The sequence below is a fragment of the Pelophylax lessonae genome (assembly GCF_965119305.1).
Source record: "Pelophylax lessonae genome assembly, chromosome: 8".
In the NCBI taxonomy this organism is placed as follows: Eukaryota; Metazoa; Chordata; class Amphibia; order Anura; family Ranidae; genus Pelophylax; species Pelophylax lessonae.
Window position 1 is genome coordinate 297,006,681 of NC_138775.1, and position 19,863 is coordinate 297,026,543.

The window sequence follows — 19,863 nt, forward strand, 5'->3', positions numbered from 1 at the left end:
TTTTTCCCTTATTCTCTGTCCCAGAAGCACATAGCCAGGTGTTTTTTGTTCTGCCTAGTCCTACTCCTGGAGGAGGCAATATAACCCAGTAGTTATGATTTATGGAGTGCTGCATCCGTCCATGAACGAAAGAGAAACAATGTTATCAGCATTTTACCGACAGGAAAAAAAAAATGCTGATAATGGCATGCTGCGTCCCATTGACTTCAATGCAAAAATCGCGTCCATCGACTTCAATGCAAAATCGCGTCCCATTGACTTCAATGCAAAAATGGCCCCTAGTGACTTCAATGCAAAAATCGCCCCCCTATTGACTTCAATGCAAAATTGCATCCTGTAGACTTCAATGAAAAACGCCCCCTAGTAAATTCAATGCAAAATCGCATCCCATTGACTTCAATGCAGAAACGCCAGACACAATTACATTTTAAATTTTTTTTTTTTTTAACGGTCCATTTCGGTTTCGGTTTTCGGCCAAGTGCATCCTGAATTTTAGGTTTCGGCACCGCAATTTTGTTTTGGTGCACCACTAGCTATTAATGCTCCTGGCAGATGTTAAAGCAGAAAATACATCAGATCTGGCAGCTCCACAATATTTTTCCATGGAATGCAACTATGAGGACCCTGTAACTACATGCTGGTCCCTTCCACATCACCACAATTCATGTGGGGATCAGGGAAGACCCCAGCTGCATTATGGGAGACAGGCCTTCATTTGTCTGAGACCTGTTCTGTGATGGGGGGTGGGTTGGTCACAGTCAGATATTCTAATGTAGATTTCCATCCCTGAAGGTTGGTGTTCCGGAATGGTGACCGGGTACGGCTGTGTGGTTCACATTATTTAGTGGCCTCGTTGTTGGGTTGTTTTTTTTTAATAAGGGTGAAGCAGAGTGGCAAACCGCCTGCAGCTGAATAGGAAAAGTGTGCGGACGGCTGGAGGCTCTACTTCCTCCATATATCTTCTGTGCAGAATGATATCAAAACAGGAACCTGATTACAGCAAACGTTAAACCACAAACTTCCACCATCTCCCAACGGCGGAAAACAGAGCCGCCATCTTGTCTGTACCGGGTGCATGACTTCAGGCTAAAGTACTGTACACAAATAAAACATTCAAGATATGATTGTAGTTCCTCAGTTTGTCTTTAGGTGGAGCTCTAATACTGCCTCAAAGTATGGGGATCAGGTAGATCAGAAAATATGCATTTTTCTGCTGTGGTACCTCGATTTCCAAAATAAAGTATTTATAACCGGATTGATCAGGAACAGCGGTCTGCAAACTGCGGTCCAGGGGCCGGATGTGGCCCTTTGGTATCCTTTATCAGACCCTTGGGATACAATTCCACCCACCAATGCGAGGCACAATTCCTGCAACTGACACCAATGATGGGACACTATTCCCCCCACTGATACCAATGATGGGGCACTATTCCTCCCACTGATACCAATGATGGGGCACTATTCCCCCCACTGATACCAATGATGGGGCACTATTCCTCCCACTGATACCAATGATGGGACACTATTCCCCCCACTGATACCAATGATGGGACACTATTCCTCCCACTGACACCAACGATGGGGCACTATTCCTCCCACTGATACCAATGATGGGGCACTATTCCTCCCACTGAAACCAATGATGGGGCACTATTCCTCCCACTGACACCAATGATGGGGCACTATTCCTCCCACTGACACCAATGATGGGGCACTATTCCTCTCACTGACACCAATGATGGGGCACTATTCCTGCCACTGACACCAATGATGGGGCACTATTCCTGCCACTGACACCAATGATGGGACACTATTCCTCCCACTGACACCAATGATGGAGCACTTTTCCTGCCACTGACACCAATGATGGGACACTATTCCTCCCACTGACACCAATGATGGGGCACTATTCCTCCCACTGACACCAACGATGGGACACTATTCCTCCCACTGACACCAACGATGGGGCACTATTACTCCTACTACTGACCACAGGCGCTGTGTAATATAATATATTTACTCCCACTAACCACCAAGCCTGAGGTATTGTTTTCTCCCACAGAATACCGGACAAATTCTATCCCCCTCCCCCTGAAGTCTGAAGGACAGTAGACTGCCCCTTTGTTTAGATCTAGAAAACAGATTTGTTAAATTATTTTTACCTGTAGTGAAAATGCCCAAAACGTTATCAATAACTCAATAAGTTGATGATTATGATCCCAACCATTAAAAAAAAAAAAAAAATGACCCCGAGCGCCATTTATAACTCGAAATTTCATGTAAAATAAAATAAAATTGGTCTTTAAGTTTAGAACCACAGCTGCCGTCAGCCTGACCCACGCTCCAATCTTTTGGGCCCATTCACATCAGTAAATCCCGGCCGGGCAACTTTCAGGTCGTAGGAAGAAAAAAAAAAAAAAAACCAAGAAAAAACACAAAAAAGAAAACCCAATAGTTGTAAATGCAGCAACATCCCTCCAATGATTATTTATTTGTTTTCTTTTTTTTGCACTGTCACGGGTGCAATGCGCAGGCTCTTGCAAGGTCATCCTGTATGGAGGTAGGAACCTTGTTACGGGGCTGGGAGGAAGTACAGCTGGACTACAACTTGCTGTGACGTCACCACGCTGCCGCCGGCAGTCCCTGGGCACAATGGCAGATGGGGTTGCAGAGCGACCCCAGATAAGGCTGCTGTGCTGGCACCAAATTCAACTAATTATACAATTTCTGCAGAAAAGGAAGAACCCCCCTTCCACCATTATTCGGGTAAGGAGGGCGGTTTGGGGATGTCCTTCATGTTACAATATGGGTGTACATGGTCCAAAAGGTGGATTTGACCTTTAAGGAGGAGTCAAAACAATTCCCAAACCTGCATAATCCCAGGCCCTCGTGAGGGTAATAGTGCGCACCGTATCTAGTCTCAGGTTAATGCAGTCCTAGGCATGTGGTGGAAGGCCATGCTGGGATCTGCAGTTCCACAATAGCTGCAGAGCTGCCAATCTGGGCTAAAGCTGGGTACACACTATAGGAAAATCGGGCGAGCGATTGTGACTCGTACGGAATTTTTCTTCCGATTTTGTTATAAAGTGTACCCTCCTTATAGGGGAGCTCCACCCAAAAGGGGGAAGCTCCGCTTGTCTGACTCTCATTTATTTTTCTTATTATAAATGCTCCATTAATTTGCAAGTGCGGGGGATGTGCTGGGCACATCGGCAGGAGTATTAGTGCAGAAATCCACCAGAGAATTGTGCTCACATGACTAAAAGCTGGAAGCTGAGTGGCTGCGATGTGTGGGAAGGCGCACGGTGTCACAGAAGCACTATCCAGGCAACCCTTTAGCGGACGTGCCCTTCTCATGCCATCCAATCACCATGGAGGATGGACGCAGGATGTTGCATCAAAAGGAAAATGGCTGAATGTTTGCATAACCCAACTATAAAGTGCAGACTCTGGTAAAGCGCCTAGTTCTTCCATGAAATACCCCCCCCCCCCTCCCCAAGTTCTGCCATGACTTAACCCCCATCCCCAGTTCTGCCATGACTCAACCCCCCTCCCCGCCCAGTTCTGCCATGATTTGACCCTCCTCCCCGCCCAGTTCTGCCATGATTTGACCCTCCTCCCCGCCCAGTTCTGCCATGATTTGACCCTCCTCCCCGTCCAGTTCTGCCATGATTTGACCCTCCTCCCCGCCCAGTTCTGCCATGACTCGACCATTCCCCCTCCCCCAGTTCTGCCATGACTCAATCCCCCTCCCCCCTCAGGAAGCAGAAAGGGGGAAGAGGCTCCCATGTTGAAATATCCTTTTCTATTTTATTGTCAAATTACGCGTTTCAATAACGGTGGCGGTAGAGTTCCCCCCAAAACAATGTCACATTTTCACTACCCCTTGCAAGATGCGACAGCCGGAAACAGAGTCACATGGGCGGTCTCTGCTGTCTGCATCCTCTACCGGCAACAGGGAGAGACCCCCAAACTTTGCCGGGGGGCTGAGCGAAGGCTCGGACCGATTCTCATTTACTGCGTCCTCTATTTCCATGGCCTCTGCGTTGGGGGACGCCCCCAGCAAAATTTCGTCCTCGGTGAGGCGGCACAGGGGATTCTGGGTGGGCGTTGTGTTGCTGACCAGCAGCTGGTTGCAGTTTTCCTCTCCGTCTGTTTTGGAGGAAGAACATCTGTTGTCCTCTAAGGCGACAGAGCCATCTGTGCAGTCCATGTCTTCGTCGTTCGTTTGGACGCCGTCTAGGGCCGGAGATCGGGGTCTGTAAGGGGGTATTTTGCCTACGCCAAATTTGGCATTACAGAGTTTGACCCTTACCTCTCCACTGAGCTGCACTGGGTCACATTTCCCCACAGTATAGGAGAGGGGCACAGATGGATAGACTCTTCTTAAAAGTTCAGGGGACACCGGAAGCGAACTGCAGCGTCTCCTGAGGACATTCGAGTAATCCACAGTGTCCTGGCTGAAGAGCTGTCGCATCGATCCGGCCCCTGCTTCACTGTCTATCTTGGGCGCGTACAAGTCGAATACGTGAGAGATGACCGACTTGCTCGGCATGTCGAAGAATTTGATCTTCCCGCCTTTCAAGTCCTCCCTGGCATTAAAGGGGTTAACCTTGGGCGTGGAGCCTTTCCTGGGGGTGTAGAAGGGGTCCTGTACGTTGATCTTGCGTTGGGGTTTCTGGGCGAAGACGTCGGACTGGCTCCTGGAGAGGGCGATGTTCCTGCGGGGCCGTGGAGACTTCTGGGGGATCTTGTCATCCAGTGGCAATGTGATCACGCGCTTCATCCCTTGACTCTTCTCAGAGGGCCCTGAAAAAAGGAGCAAAAAGAATTAGAGATCTCAATAATAACATGCTCAACCCAGCAGAACACACACACGCATTAATACAAGAGCTGCACGATTCTGGCCAAAATGAGAATCACAATTTTTTTGCTTGGAATAAAGATGTAACATCTTTTACATTAAAAAAAAATTGGGATAACTTTACGGTTTTGTTTTATTTTTTTTATTTTTTTATTCATTAAAGTGTATTAATTGCGTTTGAAAGACTGCTGCGCAAATACAGTGTGACATAAATATTTACAACAATCACCATTTTATTCTGCAGGGTCTCTGCTAAAAAAAAAAAAAAATATATAAATGTCTGGGGGTTCTAACTACTTTTCTAGGAAAAATAAACTGATTTAACTTGAAAGCAACAAGTGTAGGAAAAAGGTTTAGTCTTTAAGAGGTTAAACTTCCTTCCTCTGGCAGAGGGAAAGAAAAGATACAATGTAATCATTTGTGTTTACAGTTCAGTGGGAGACTAATGCTGATAGGCTTTTGCGGGAGGCTTTTTTTTTTTTTTGACAGCTGCTCCCTCACAGCTATGTAAAGAATCGAGCAAATGTCATGTTAAGATCGTCAGGGGGAGTGAATCGCGATCTCGATTCTGTTACGATTAATCGTGCAGCTCTAATGAATACTCAAAGTTTGGTGCCATATTAAATGGAGGTCGGGGCAGAAGCACTCAGAATAGTAAAAAGCAAACTTCCATTAGGTGTTTCTTAGGCCTGGTTCATGTACCGCACAAAGCACTGCAGAAACGGATCAGAAGCATCCTAAACAGCTCTACGCGTTTCCTCACCCCCTGTTTCCCTCTCCCCCATGGCCCTTTGTTATACCATACTAACAACCATGCATTTCATTTTAGACACGCATATATTTACATACTTCGCATCTGCTCCTGATGATTGGTCACAACCTTTTTATGTATTGTAATGAATTTTAACCCCAATCTATTAATTTATTTTAGATTATCTATGCTGGTACTAGTCCGTAATATCCAATTGGACACCATTGACATCATTATGCGCAATCGTATCATGCTTGCTGCAACGGGCTGACTTATATGCATTTCTTAATATCATCTACCAGTAATGATGTATCTATGTCATTTTGGTTTGATGTGAAATGTATGTACATATTTATTGATCAAATATGATGTTATGATTTTTATGTATTTATCTATGTTATCAACCAGTAATGATTACCATTGTCATTATGTTGTAATGTTAACATATACATTTATGTATTAAAATGTGACATATTTCTATGTTGTTATGGATTTCATATACACATATGCAATACCTATGCCAGCCCATTGATACATTTATATTCAATTCCCCTGATTGCTGCCATATGTTTCATTTAAAGTCCCAACTTCCCTCCAGGGAGGACAGATGAACCCACACTGTCCAGAGAGCGGACCCAGCAGATTGAGCCTTTTTCTTGCCCTACATGATCCACCTACCTATACCTTGTCCCGCTACCATTGGCTGAGGTTTCACCAGAGTTTATACCCCATGTGAGAGTGGACCCCCCTCTGGACTCCAGCTTTTCCATAGGAACCTCTATCTATTCCGGAGCCCTACAGGGCATTCCCGATACACCTATATCCCAGGACCAGCAGAGGCAACCAGGATCCACCAGAGGGATCAATACCTACATTTATATACCCGCTCTTTACCCCTGTGTGGGGTGGGTATTTCCAGTGAGTTGGCTACCTACCTTAGGGGTCACCGAGCACTTCACCCTATTACCCACCACGGGGTCACCTCCGGTATTCTTATACAAATAATTCATCACCTTTTTGATTTGAGGACTAATTTCGCCACCCAGTCACCTTATTTGATTGAATTTTTCCACCTAGCCACTTCATGTGCCATTATTGGCTATATGGACTATTCTTGCTTGCTGGCACCCAGTCACTTTAATTGATTTCTATATGCATAGGTCACTTCATTACATTTACTGGCCATATATTTGTACACATTGCCACTTCATTTTTGCACTTATACTGCACCTTTGATATTTGAGATTTTTTTGTATATGTGGTCACTTCATTAACCACTTTACGTCTGCCTGCAGTAATATTACTGCGGCAGAGTGGCTCGTTATCGTCTGACGACTTAGTACTACGTCGTCAGACACTCCCCTTTCTCGGCGGCGCGTGCGCGCCGCCGGTGGCTCACTCCCACTGTATTCAGTCACAGCGGGAGTCGGGCCAGGGGAGGAGCAGCGGTGATCGCCGCCGCTCTTCCCCGATCGTCGGGGATCTAGTGTGGAGATCCGCCCGCCTGTGTAAACACAAGCGGGCGGATCTCCTAAGTGACAGACAGTGACAGATTGCAGGGTTCAGCATAGCTCAACCCTGGATCTGTCCTCGTGTCACTCAGTCCCCTCCCCCCCACACACGTCAGTAAGCACCAGGCATACATTAACCCCTCCCTCTCCAATAAAATTAACCCCTTCCCTGCCAGTGTCATTTTTACAGTAACAGTGCATATTTATAGCACTGATTACTGCAGTAATGCCACTGGTACCCCCAAAAGTGTCAAAAATGTCAGTCAAGGGTCCGATCTGTCCGCCGCAATGTCGCAGTCCTGCAAAAAAAAAATAAATCGCAGATCGCCGCTATTACGCGTTAAAAAAAAACAACACCAAAAATGACAGAAATCTTTCCCTTTGTTAGTAAACGCAATAACTTTTGCGCAAACCAATCAAAATACGCTTATTGTGAATTTTTTTTACCAAACATAGGTAGCAGAAAACAAATTAGCCAAAAATTTAAAAAAATTTTGATTTTTACATTTTTTGGGGGGAATTTCATATAAAAAAAATGTAAAAAATATTGTTGTTTTTTCAAAATTTACGCTTTTTTTTGTTTATAGCGCAAAAAGTAAAAATCGCACAAGTGATCAAATACCACCAAAAGAAAGCTCTGTTTGTGGGAAAAAAAAGGACGTAGATTTCGTTTGGGTACAGCGTCGCACGACCGCGCAATTGTCAGTTAAAGTCGCACAGCGCTGAATCGCAAAAAGTGGCCCAGACGTAAGACAGCAAAATCCTCCGGTGGTAAAGTGGTTAATTAATCCACTTGTCACTATTTATTCATTTAGCACATTATCGTTATTTATTGCACCTATGTTTTATCACCTATCATAATATCAGCTAGCGTATATTTATTTATTGCTCTATTTAATTTATTTATTGTGCATTTATACTTATCTGTCATATTACCTAAGGACATTTGGTCCCAACTGTACACTTCCCCACATTTAATTATCATCACTTACACCTACTTGCATTCATATTCGACCACGCCATTCCCTCCACTATTGTGTTATTTATTGTTCACCTTCTGTGTCTTTTTTACCTATTGCACATATATATTTTTTATCTCATTGTCATTTATCACACACACATCTTTTTAGCAGGCAGTGCCATTCCCATATCTTTCACCTTTACATTTGATATAGTCATCGACTAGATTATAGGGAGGCTGCAGCCTACTTATACTTCAATATATTCCTTGCGGAGCCCATCACCTTCAATACATTGTATCCGGAAAGTATTCACAGCGCTTCACTTTTTCCACATTTTCTTATGTTACAGCCTTATTCCAACATGGAGTAAATTCATTATTTTCCTCCAAATTCTACAAACAATCCCCCATAATGACGAGAAAGAAGTTTGTTTGAAATCTTTGAAAATGTATTAAAAAATAAAAAAGGAAAAAAATCCCATGTACATAAGTATTCACACCCTTTGCCATGACACTCAAAATTTAGCTCAGGTGCTTCCTGTTTCCACTGATCATCTTTTAGATTTTTCTACAACTTGATTGGAGTCCACCTGTGGTAAATACATTTGATTGGACATGATTTGGAAAGGCACACACCCGTCTATAGAAGGTCCCACAGGTAACAGTGCATGTCAGAGCACAAACCAAGCCATGAAGTCCAAGGAATTGTCTGTAGACCTCGGAGACAGGATTGTATGGAGGCACAGATCGGGGGAAGGGTACAGAAACATTTCTGCAGCATTGAAGGTCCCAATGAGCACAGTGGCCTCCATCATCCGTAAATGGAAGAAGTTTGGAACCACCAGAACTCTTCTTAAAGCACGCCATCTGGCCAAACTGAGCGATCGGGGGAGAAGGGTCTTAGTCAGGGAGGTGACCAAGAACCCGATGGTCACTCTGACAGAGCTCCAGCGTTTCTCTGTGGAGAGAGGAGAACCTTCCAGAAGAACAACCATCTCTGCAGCACTCCACCAATCAGGCCTGTATGGGTGTGGCCAGATGGAAGCCACTCCTCAGTAAAAGGCACATGACAGCTCTCCTGGAGTTTACCAAAAGTCACCTGAAGGACTCTCAGACCATGAGAAACAAAATTCTCTGCTCTGATGAAACAAAGATTGAACTCTTTGGCCTGAATATCAAGCGTCTTTTCTGGAGGAAACCAGGCACTGCTCATCACCTGACCAATACCATCCCTACAGTGAAGCATGGTGGTGACAGGATCATGCTCTGGGTATGTTTTTGAGCGGCAGGAACTGGGAGACTAGTCAGGATGGAGAGAAAGATAAATTCAGCAATGTACAGAGACATCCTTGATGAAAATCTGTTCCAGAGCGCTCTGGATCTCACACTGGGGCGAAGGTTCCTCTTCCAACAGGACAACGACCCTAAGCACACAGCCAAGATAACAAAGGAGTGGCTACGGGACAACTCTGAATTTCCCTGAGTGGCCCCGCCAGAGCCCAGACTTGAACCTGATTGAACATCTCTGGAGAGATCTGAAAATGGCTGAGCACCGACCCTCCCCCATCCAACCTGATGGAGCTTGAGAGGTCCTGCAAAGAAGAATGGGAGAAACTGCCCAAAAATAGGAGTTCCAAGCTTGTAGCATCATACTCAGAAATACTGGAGGCTGGAATTGGTGCCAAAGGAGCTTCACCAAAGTATTGAGCAAAGGGTGTGAATACTTATGTACATGGGATTTATTTCCTTTATTTTTTTTTCAATAAATTTGCAAAGATTTTAAACAAACTTCTCTCACGTTGTCATTATGGGGGATTGTTTGTAGAATTTTGAGGAAAATAATGAATTTAATCCATTTTGGAATAAGGCTGTAACATAAAATGTGGAAGAAGTGAAGCGCTGTGAATACTTTCCGCTGTACATAGAATTTAAAGGGATGCTTTTTTCTTGAGCTTTTCTTGGGCAAAAACACTAAAAAAAACTGCTCAGTGTGAAAGCGGCCAAAAAGATGCCGATAATGGCTGAAATCAAATTCGTATTCATTTAAATTCATGATATGAATATAAATTAAAAAGGCTAATATAATACAATTATATATAAAAATTCACATATATTTTTAAAAACAACAAATTTCGGTTTCAGCCAAGTGCATTCTGAATTTTCGGTTTCGGCACCGGAATTTTACATTTCAGTGAATCACTAAGTGTCTCTAAATTCTGACTTATCTCAGTTAAAGTGACCCCATCAGGCATTTCAATACTTTCCAATGGCAAATCACTGTAAGAGAAGAGGGAGGAGTCTTACACACCTCTGCATTGGTCTGTGCTCCCCCCATCTAGCATTTGCCTGTGTCCTTCCCCGCATGCCGTGGTTTCTTCTTCTAGGAGCAGCTCAGTCATTCACAAAAACACAAACTGACAACAGCACACACTGGTGACTACTACATTTGTCTGTGGTAGACTAGTGTAGTAGTTTCTGGCGTGTGCTATTGTTGGCTTGTGTTTTTATGAATCATGGAGCTGCGCCACATCCACCGTCCTTCACACAACACAAGCCTGCACAAACACAACTACTGCAGTCCCCTCCTCCTCAGAATTAGTCGCAGAGAAGGCACAGCTGCAGAATTAAAAGGGGGCTGTAGGGGCCCCATTTTTTACCCGTGAAAACAGAGCAGAGGTGGCACAAGCTGCACAGCAAAGAGGGCTGTAGATGTTCTGTCTAGCACTCAGATTAGGCAGGGGCTGTGCGAAGTCTGTGTCTGCACTGCCCCCGACAAAGCTGCTTAGAAACCACACTCCTGTCTCCTTTGTCCAGAGTTGTCAGATAGCTGTGGACAGTGGGAGGAGCTAGTTATCCGACAACTCTGCTTAGAAACCACACGCCTGTCTCCTTTGTCCTGAGTTTTCAGATAGTGGGAGGAGCTAGTTATCCGACAACTCTGCTTAGAAACCACACACCTGTCTACTTTGTCCAGAGTTGTCGGATAGCGGTGGACAGTGGTAGACGCTAGATTTCCAACAAAGCTGCTTAGAAACCACACGCCTGTCTCCTTTGTCCAGAGTTTTCGGATAGTGGGAGGAGCTAGCTATCCGACAACTCTGCTTAGAGACCACGCGCCTGTCTACTTTATCCAGAGTTGTCGGATAGTGGTAGACAGTGGGAGATGCTAGATATCCAACAACACTGCTTAGAAACCACACACCTGTCTCCTTTGTCCAGAGTTGTCGGATAGTGGTAGACAGTGGGAGGAGCTAGCTATCCAACACTGCTTAGAAACCACACACCTGTCTCCTTTGTTCTGAGTTTTCGGACAGTGGGAGGATCTAGCTGTCCAACAAATCTGCTTAGAGACCACACGCCTGTCTCCTTTGTCCAGAGTTTTTGGATAGCGGTGGCCAGTGGTAGACGCTAGATTTCCGACAAAGCTGCTTAGAAACCACACGCCTGTCTCCTTTGTCCAGAGTTTTCGGATAGTGGGAGAAGCTAGCTATCCGACAACTCTGCTTAGAGACCACACGCCTGTCTCCTTTGTCCAGAGTTTTCGGATAGTGGGAGGATCTAGCTATCCGACAACTCTGCTTAGAGACCACACGCCTGTCTACTTTATCCAGAGTTGTCGGATAGCGGTGGACAGTGGAAGACGCTAGATTTCCAACAAAGCTGCTTAGAAACCACACGCCTGTCTCCTTTGTCCTGAGATTTCAGATAGTGGGAGGATCTAGCTGTCCGACAACTCTGCTTAGAGACCACACGCCTGTCTCCTTTGTCCAGAGTTGTCGGATAGCGGTGGACAGTGGTAGATGCTAGATTTCCAACAAAGCTGCTTAGAAACCACACGCCTGTCTCCTTTGTCCAGAGTTGTCGGATAGTGGTAGATAGTGGGAGACGCTAGATATCCAACAACACTGCTTAGAAACCACACGCCTGTCTCCTTTGTCCAGAGTTGTCAGATATTGGGAGGAGCTAGCTATCCGACAACTCTGCTTAGAGACCACACGCCTGTCTCCTTTGTCCAGAGTTGTTGTACAGTGTTGGACAGTGGGAGGCCCTAGCTATCCAACAAATCTGCTTTAAAACCACCCGCCTATCTCCTTTGTCCAGTTTTGTCAGATAATGGTGAACAGGGGGAGGGGTTAGCTATCCGACAAAGCTGCTTAGAAACCACAGCACCAATTCTTTACAGGAACAAATTCTTTGTGCACAGGGGCCCCTGGGGGATTTAATGTAGAAGTCCAGGCTAGAACTAACTAAGCTTAAAACTGCTCCCACCCCCTTCTAACACGTATACTAACTATCCTGTGGAAGAAAGATGCTTGTACTTACCTGTTCTCAGGGCGCACCATGTCTGGTCATGTGATCGGCTCCCAGCGGCCGGCTTCAGGGGAAAGCAAGGAAAGCCGAAAATGGTTTCCCCCCTAGTAAGCCTATAGGTGACGTCACAGGCATTCCATCCATAGTCCGCGCTCTCTCCTCTCCCCTGAAGCTGACCACTGGGAAGGTCACATGAACAGCCCGCCCACTCAGAGTAGATAAGTATATGCAGGTTTCTTTTAAAGCAATTATTACAAACTCAGTCCTCAAGTACCCCCAAAAAGGCCATGTTTTGGGAATTACCCTTAGATAAAATAGCAATCATAAATACCATTTCATTGACTTTGATTTAAAGCACTTGTGCAAGCTGAAGGTAATCCTGAAAACATGACCTGTTGGGACAGGGCCGGCCCTACCATGGGTCCCGCTGGGACGCAGCAAATTGACTCCCAAGATTTTTTTTTCCCAGTGTTTGTGTGTCATCAGTTAGCGCAGCATTTCCCCATCTCGTACTGCTGCCCATATTGTAAACTGATAAGTATAGAGGAGGCGGAGCGTCTCTGCCGGGGAATGTCCCCAACGCGATTGTGGTGTACGCAATGACGTCAGACATAAGCGCACTCCATCTTATGCAGGGCAGGCTGGATCTTCTAGGGCGGTGGGCATGCAAGACACAGGAGTGGCAGGAGGACGGAGGACAGACAGCGGGTGTTTGGTGCACCAGTCCAGTGGCGAGTTATGGGAGAAGATAATTTATATCATTCTTTCTGTTATATTTATATAAAATAATGGATGTGAGGGCCTTTTGGTGGGTGTGATTTTTTTTTTTTTTTTTAGGGGGGGGGGGGGGGGGGGTCAGCATTTTACATTTGGACCCAGGCAGCACAATGACTTGGGCCAGCCCTGTGTTGGGGGTACCTATAGACTTGGTTTGGGAACGGTTGTTTTACAGGATAGTTAGTATAGGTGTTAGGAGGGGGTGGGGTCTGTTTCAAGCATGGTTAGTTCTAGCCGGGACTTCTACTTTTCGGTGAGACTTCTTTAACTCTCGATGTCTGCGAATATCTTAAGAGAAGCAAAGACCCACCTTTTATAAAAGATTTTGTTTCGGTAATTTCCGGGTTGTTGGCTCTTCGCTCATTTTCGGCCTCTTCATTTGTCAGGCGACTCAGGATCGCCTCCATCTGCTTCGCGATTTCAACAAAGGAAGGCCGGAGCTTCGGATCCATCTGAGGAGGAGACACAAAGTATACATATCTGTATGATCTTTCCCCCACTAATATAATGGACAGTCACAACGCACCCACCGACTACCAGCAGGACAACAGAGGGGCGGACCAAGACTCCCATCATATGCAATTCTGTGCAGCAACCTTTGGGATTCATAGACCTCTAAAGGAGGAGGAGGGGTCTCCATCCTCGCTGTGCTAAAAATTCTGTGAAGTCGCCTTTCTGCCCCCAGCCTGCTATTTGGACAATGATGGAGAGGAAAAAAAAAAAACCACAACTATACATGCATCCAGTGACGTCACTGTCGCATGTGCTCTGAAGGAACGGCCGCTCGTGCCGTTCCTTCAGAGCTCCGTGCTGTGACCGGTGGCTCCCGCGCGCGTGCGCGGGAGTGACGTCACTGCGGCTCCGGCCAATCAGATGGCCGGATGCCGCGATCCTGGAAGACGGGCGACTGGACATGTCGCCCGTCATACAGGTAAGCGGGCGGCGCGGCGCGGCGGGGGCTCGTTCTAAGGTAAGTATTTCATAATGAGCTAGTATGCGATGCATACTAGCTCATTATGTGTTTCTCTTGCAGGTTGCAAAAAGAAAAAAACATTTTTTTTTGGGGTTTACAACCTCTTTAAAGACCGGAAGGTTTTACCCCCTTAATGACCAGGCCATTTTTTTGCAATACAGCACAGCGTTCTTTTAACTGACAATTGCGCGGTCGTGCGACGATGTACCCAAATAAAATTGATGTCCTTTTACTCTCACAAATAGAGCTTTCTTTTGGTGGTATTTCATCACCTCTGCAATTTTTATTTGTTGTGCTATGAACAAAAAAAGAGCGACAATCATATATATTTTTTTACTGCTATTAAAAAAAATATCAAAAAATCTAATGTTTTCATCATTTTCCCTCCTCCCAGGCCAATGGCATGGCGTCTCAGGACCCGCTTCCTGATTGGCCAGGAGGAGGATCCATGTGACAATAGCGAATATTCGCTATCGTCGCACAACTGGGTGGGCTCGGGGCGCCGTGCTCTGCGCCCCGAGCCCACCCTCTTGTGAAGCCTATTAGAGCCTCTGGCTCTAATCACGTGCTTCAAAAGAAAAAAAAACCCATTGGTATCCATGCGTCCGGCGCCCTGCATGTAGATTAGGGGGCTGGACGCATGGATGGGGGGGGTGTGCCCCTGTGCCCCCAATGGACGGGCCGCCACTGGCAGCGTGTTGTCCGCTAGAGCAGTGGTCCTCAACTCCGGTCCTCGGGGCCCACTAACAGGCCAGGTTTGCAAGATAACTAAATTACATCACAGGTGATCTCATTTGCTGCTCAGTAATTGCAGTACTCTAGTCTGCATCTCCCCAAGGTAATACTTAAAACCTGGCCTGTTAGTGTGCCCCGAGGACCGGAGTTGAGGACCACTGCCCTAGAGAACTGCTCACAGGTGTTCTGGTAGGATTAGAGAGGTTCTCTTGTTATTGGCCACTTTGGGATCTCATCTAGATTCAGAGATTAGTAAGAAGTGCCACTCAAGGAAGACAAAGCCCCACTGCCAGCTGACATCGCTGTCCATCTGCTTTTCCTCCAACGCATTTCATCCCAAGAGAGCCTTGGTCATGGAAGAAGAAATGCGTCAGTGAAGCAGTGCTGCTTGTGATGCACTGTTCCCTAGTGAATAAAGTTTATTGAAAAAGAGGATCTGACCATGGCGCAGCTTTTTTTTTTCCTTTTTTAATTCTTTGGTTAAAGCGACAGACTAAAATACAGAACCACGCATTTTCATGGTGCAGAGATTTAGACAGACACACATGGGGACTTCAGTGGCCTTTGTGAAAAGAGCAGAAATTAGGAGGAGGGGGGGGGGGGGTGTACTCACATTGCAGCAGTTGAAGGCGAGCTGGAGGAAGTCGGGGGGACAATCGCCCACCATGTGCTGGAAACTGTCATAGTCCAAACCGAAATTCTGGAGGCAAAGGATGAGAAGATGGTTAGAAATGTGGCAGCCATGCCAGGGAATGTGATTAAAAACCCTCTCCCCCCCCCCCACGAGCCTATTACTATCACACAACTCCAAATTATCCCTCACTGGCAGCCAAATCCCTCTGTCCTCGACTCCTCCTTTTTTTTGTCTAACGAGTTGAGATCTGTCCAAAAATGGTCCGTCTGACCGGAACATCTCTCCCCCAACAGAGGCGGAGTCTTCAACATCTAATGCCATATTAACATCTCTACCTGAACGTAGCACTTCTGTCTTGGAGCACCGGGGTCATCGGTTCAAATCCCAACTATAACACTACCTGCATGGAGTTTGAATGCCCCGCCCCCCACCACGTTCTTGTGTGGACGTCCCCTGGATACTCCGGTTTCCTCCCACCCATCAGCGCCGACAACTCAGCGCCCGCAACTCAGCGCCACCACTACTAGTAAAAAAATAAAAAATTACATAAATCTTTCCCCTAGTTTGTAGATGCGATAACTATTGTGCAAACCAATCAAAATACGCTTATTGGGATTTTTTTTTAACCAAAAATATGTAGCAGAACACAAATTGGCCTAAAATGATGAAAAAAATTTGATGAAAAAATTAGATTTTTACATTTTTTATTTGATGTTTTTAAACAGAAAGAAAAAAAAAAAATATATATATATATATATTTTTTTTTTTTAATTGTTGCTCCTTCTCTTGTTTTTTATTGGGAATGTTATATAGCAGAAAGCGAAAAATATTGTTTTTTTTTTTTTGTTCTTTTTCAGAATTGTTGCTCTTTTTTTGTTTATAGTGCAAAAAATAAAAATACCACCAAAAGAAAGATCTATTTGTGGTAAAAAAAAGGACATAAATTTTATTTAGGTATAGCGTCACATGACTGCGCAATTGTCAGTAAAAATAACGCAGTGCCTAATCACAAAAAATGGCCTGGTCATTAAGGGGGCAAATCCTTCCGGTCTTAAAGTGGTTAAAGTGTATTGTATTTGTGCTGTCTACCCTCAAGTTGTAAAGCGCTGCGTAAACTGTCAGCGCTATATAAATCCTATATAATAATAATAATAACTAGTAAAAAAAACACGACATAAATGTTTCCCCTAACTTGTAGACGCAGTAACTTTTGCACAAACAAATCAAAATACGCTTATTGGAATTTTTTTTACCAAAAATATGTAGCAGAATACAAATTGGCCTAAAATTATAAAAAAAAAAATTGATTTTTTTTTTACATTTTATTTATTGGATGTTTTTAAGCAGTAAGTAAAAAAAAAAAATGTATGTATATATATATATATATTTTTTTTTTTTTTTTTTTTTTTTAATTGTCGCTCCTTTTCTTGTTTTCTACTGGGAATGTTATATAACAGAAAGCGAAAAATACAGTGGGTACGGAAAGTATTCAGACCTCCTTAAATTTTTCACTCTTTGTTATATTGCAGCCATTTGCTAAAATCATTTAGGTTCATTCTTCTTCCTCATGAATGTACACATAGCACCCCATACTGACAGAAAAACACAGAATTGTTGACATTGTTGCAGATTTATTAAAAAAGAAAAACTGAAATATCACATGGTCCTAAGTATTCAGACCCTTTGCTCAGTATTTAGTAGAAGCCCCCTTTTGATCTAATACAGCCAGGAGTCTTTTTGGGAAAGATGCAACAAGTCTTTCACACCTGGATTTGGGGATCCTCTGCCATTCCCCCTTGCAGATCCTCTCCAGTTCTGTCAGGTTGGATGGTAAACGTTGGTGGACAGCCATTTTTAGGTCTCTCCAGAGATGCTCAATTGGGTTTAAGTCAGGGCTCTGGCTGGGCCATTCAAGAACAGTCACGGAGTTGTTGTGAAGCCACTCCTTCGTTATTTTAGCTGTGTGCTTAGGGTCATTGTCTTGTTGGAAGGTAAACCTTCGGCCCAGTCTGAGGTCCAGAGCACTCTGGAGAAGGTTTTTGTCCAGGATATCCCTGTACTTGGCCGCATTCATCTTTCCCTCGATTGCAACCAGTCGTCCTGTCCCTGCAGCTGAAAAACACCCCCACAGCATGATGCTGCCACCACCATGCTTCACTGTTGGGACTGTATTGGACAGGTGATGAGCAGTGCCTGGTTTTCTCCACACATACCGCTTAGAATTAAGGCCAAAAAGTTCTATTTTGGTCTCATCAGACCAGAGAATCTTATTTCTCACCATCTTGGAGTCCTTCAGGTGTTTTTTTTAGCAAACTCCATGCGGGCTTTCATGTGTCTTACACTGAGGAGAGGCTTCCGTCGGGCCACTCTGCCATAAAGCCCCGACTGATGGAGGGCTGCAGTGATGGTTGACTTTCTACAACTTTCTCCCATCTCCTGACTGCATCTCTGGAGCTCAGCCACAGTGATCTTTGGGTTCTTCTTTACCTCTCTCACCAAGGCTCTTCTCCCCCGATAGCTCAGTTTGGCCGGACGGCCAGCTCTAGGAAGGGTTCTGGTCGTCCCAAACGTCTTCCATTTGAGGATTATGGAGGCCACTGTGCTCTTAGGAACCTTAAGTGCAGCAGAAATCTTTTTGTAACCTTGGCCAGATCTGTGCCTTGCCACAATTCTGTCTCTGAGCTCTTCAGGCAGTTCCTTTGACCTCATGATTCTCATTTGCTCTGACATGCATTGTGATCTGGAAGGTCTTATATAGACAGGTGTGTGGCTTTCCTAATCAAGTCCAATCAGTATAATCAAACACAGCTGGACTCAAATGAAGGTGTAGAACCATCTCAAGGATGATCTGAAGAAATGGAAAGTACCTGAGTTAAATATATGAGTGTCACAGCAAAGGGTCTGAATACTTAGGACCATGTGATATTTCAGTTTTTCTTTTTTAACCACTTGCCGACTGCCCAACGCCGATCTACGTCGGCAGTCAGCCCCTCACAGGCAAAGTGACCCGATGTCCGCCGGTCACTCGGCGATCGGCGGGGGAGAGGGAGAATGTCAGGCAGCTTGTGTAAACAAGCGACCTGTCATTCTCCTCGCTGTAAAGACACTGATCACACGGATCTAGTATGTAGATCCGTTGATCAGTGTCCTTACAGCTCAAGCCACAGCCAATCACAGTAGAAAGCACGCCCCTAGGGATACACACAGCCCCTCCCTCCCAAATAAAGTTAACCCCTTCACTACCAGTGTATTTTTACAGTAACAGTGCATATATATAGCACTGATTACTGTAGAGATGTCACTGGTAACCCCAAAAGTGTCACAAATGTCAGTCAAGGGTCCGATCTGTCCGCCCAAATGTCGCAGTACCGCAAAAAAAAAAAAAATCGCAGATCGCCGCCATTACGCGTTAAAAAAAAAACAACAAAAATGACAAAAATCTTTCCCTTTGTTAGTAAACGCGATAACTTTTGCGCAAACCAATCAAAATACGCTTTTTGTGATTTTTTTACCAAACATAGGTAGCATAAAACAAATTGGCCGAAAATGTTAAAAAATTTTGATTTTTACATTTTTTTTGGGGGAAATTTCATATAAAAAAATGTGAAAAATATTGCTATTTTTGCAAAATTGACGCTCTTTTTTTGTTTATAGCGCGTGATCAAAAAATCGCACAGGTGATCAAATACCACCAAAAGAAAGCTCTGTTTGTGGGAAAAAAAGGACGCCAAATTTGTTTAGGTACAGCGTTCACGACCGCGCAATTGTCCGTTAAAGTCACGCAGTGCCGAATCGCAAAATACCCCCTGGTCGGAATGGGGGTAAAATCTTCCGGGGCTTAAGTGGTTAATAAATCTGCAACAATGTCAACAATTCTGTGTTTTTCTGTCAGTATGGGGTGCTATGTGTACATTCATGAGGAAGAAGAATGAACCTAAATGATTTTAGCAAATGGCTGCAATATAACAAAGAGTGAAAAATTTAAGGGGGTCTGAATACTTTCCGTACCCACTGTATCTATAGGAAAAAAAATTATATATCTCTTTTTTTTTTTTTTTTTTTTTTTTTTTTTTTTTATTGTCGCTCCTTTTCTTGTCCAAACATACACTGATGAAAAAAATTAGATTTTTTTTTTTTAGCAGAAAGTAAAAAAAAAAATAAAAATATATATCTATATCTATCTATATATATATATATATATAAACATTTTTTTAAAATTGTCGCTCCTTTTTTGTTTCTAGCGCAAATAATAAAAATCGCAGAGGTGATCAAATATCACCAAAAGAAATCTCTGTTTGTGGGGAAAAAGGACGTCAATTTTATTTGGGTACAGCGTCACACGACCG

The 19,863-nt window shown here is 44.4% G+C and overlaps 1 protein-coding gene across 1 annotated transcript in view; it reads right to left on the reverse strand.

Annotated features, from left to right (window-relative positions):
* Window positions 1-3,863: 3,863 nt before the first annotated feature.
* TESK2 (testis associated actin remodelling kinase 2) overlaps window positions 3,864-19,863 on the reverse strand; it is a 137,889-nt gene continuing 121,889 nt past the window's right edge. Inside the window, exons 5-7 of the mRNA XM_082266379.1 lie at window positions 15,497-15,583; window positions 13,486-13,627; window positions 3,864-4,809 (exon numbers count right to left, since the gene is read on the reverse strand). Of these exons, the coding sequence (XP_082122505.1) occupies window positions 3,869-4,809; window positions 13,486-13,627; window positions 15,497-15,583 (1,170 nt within the window). The 3' untranslated portion in view covers window positions 3,864-3,868. The remainder of the gene's footprint in view (window positions 4,810-13,485; window positions 13,628-15,496; window positions 15,584-19,863) is intronic.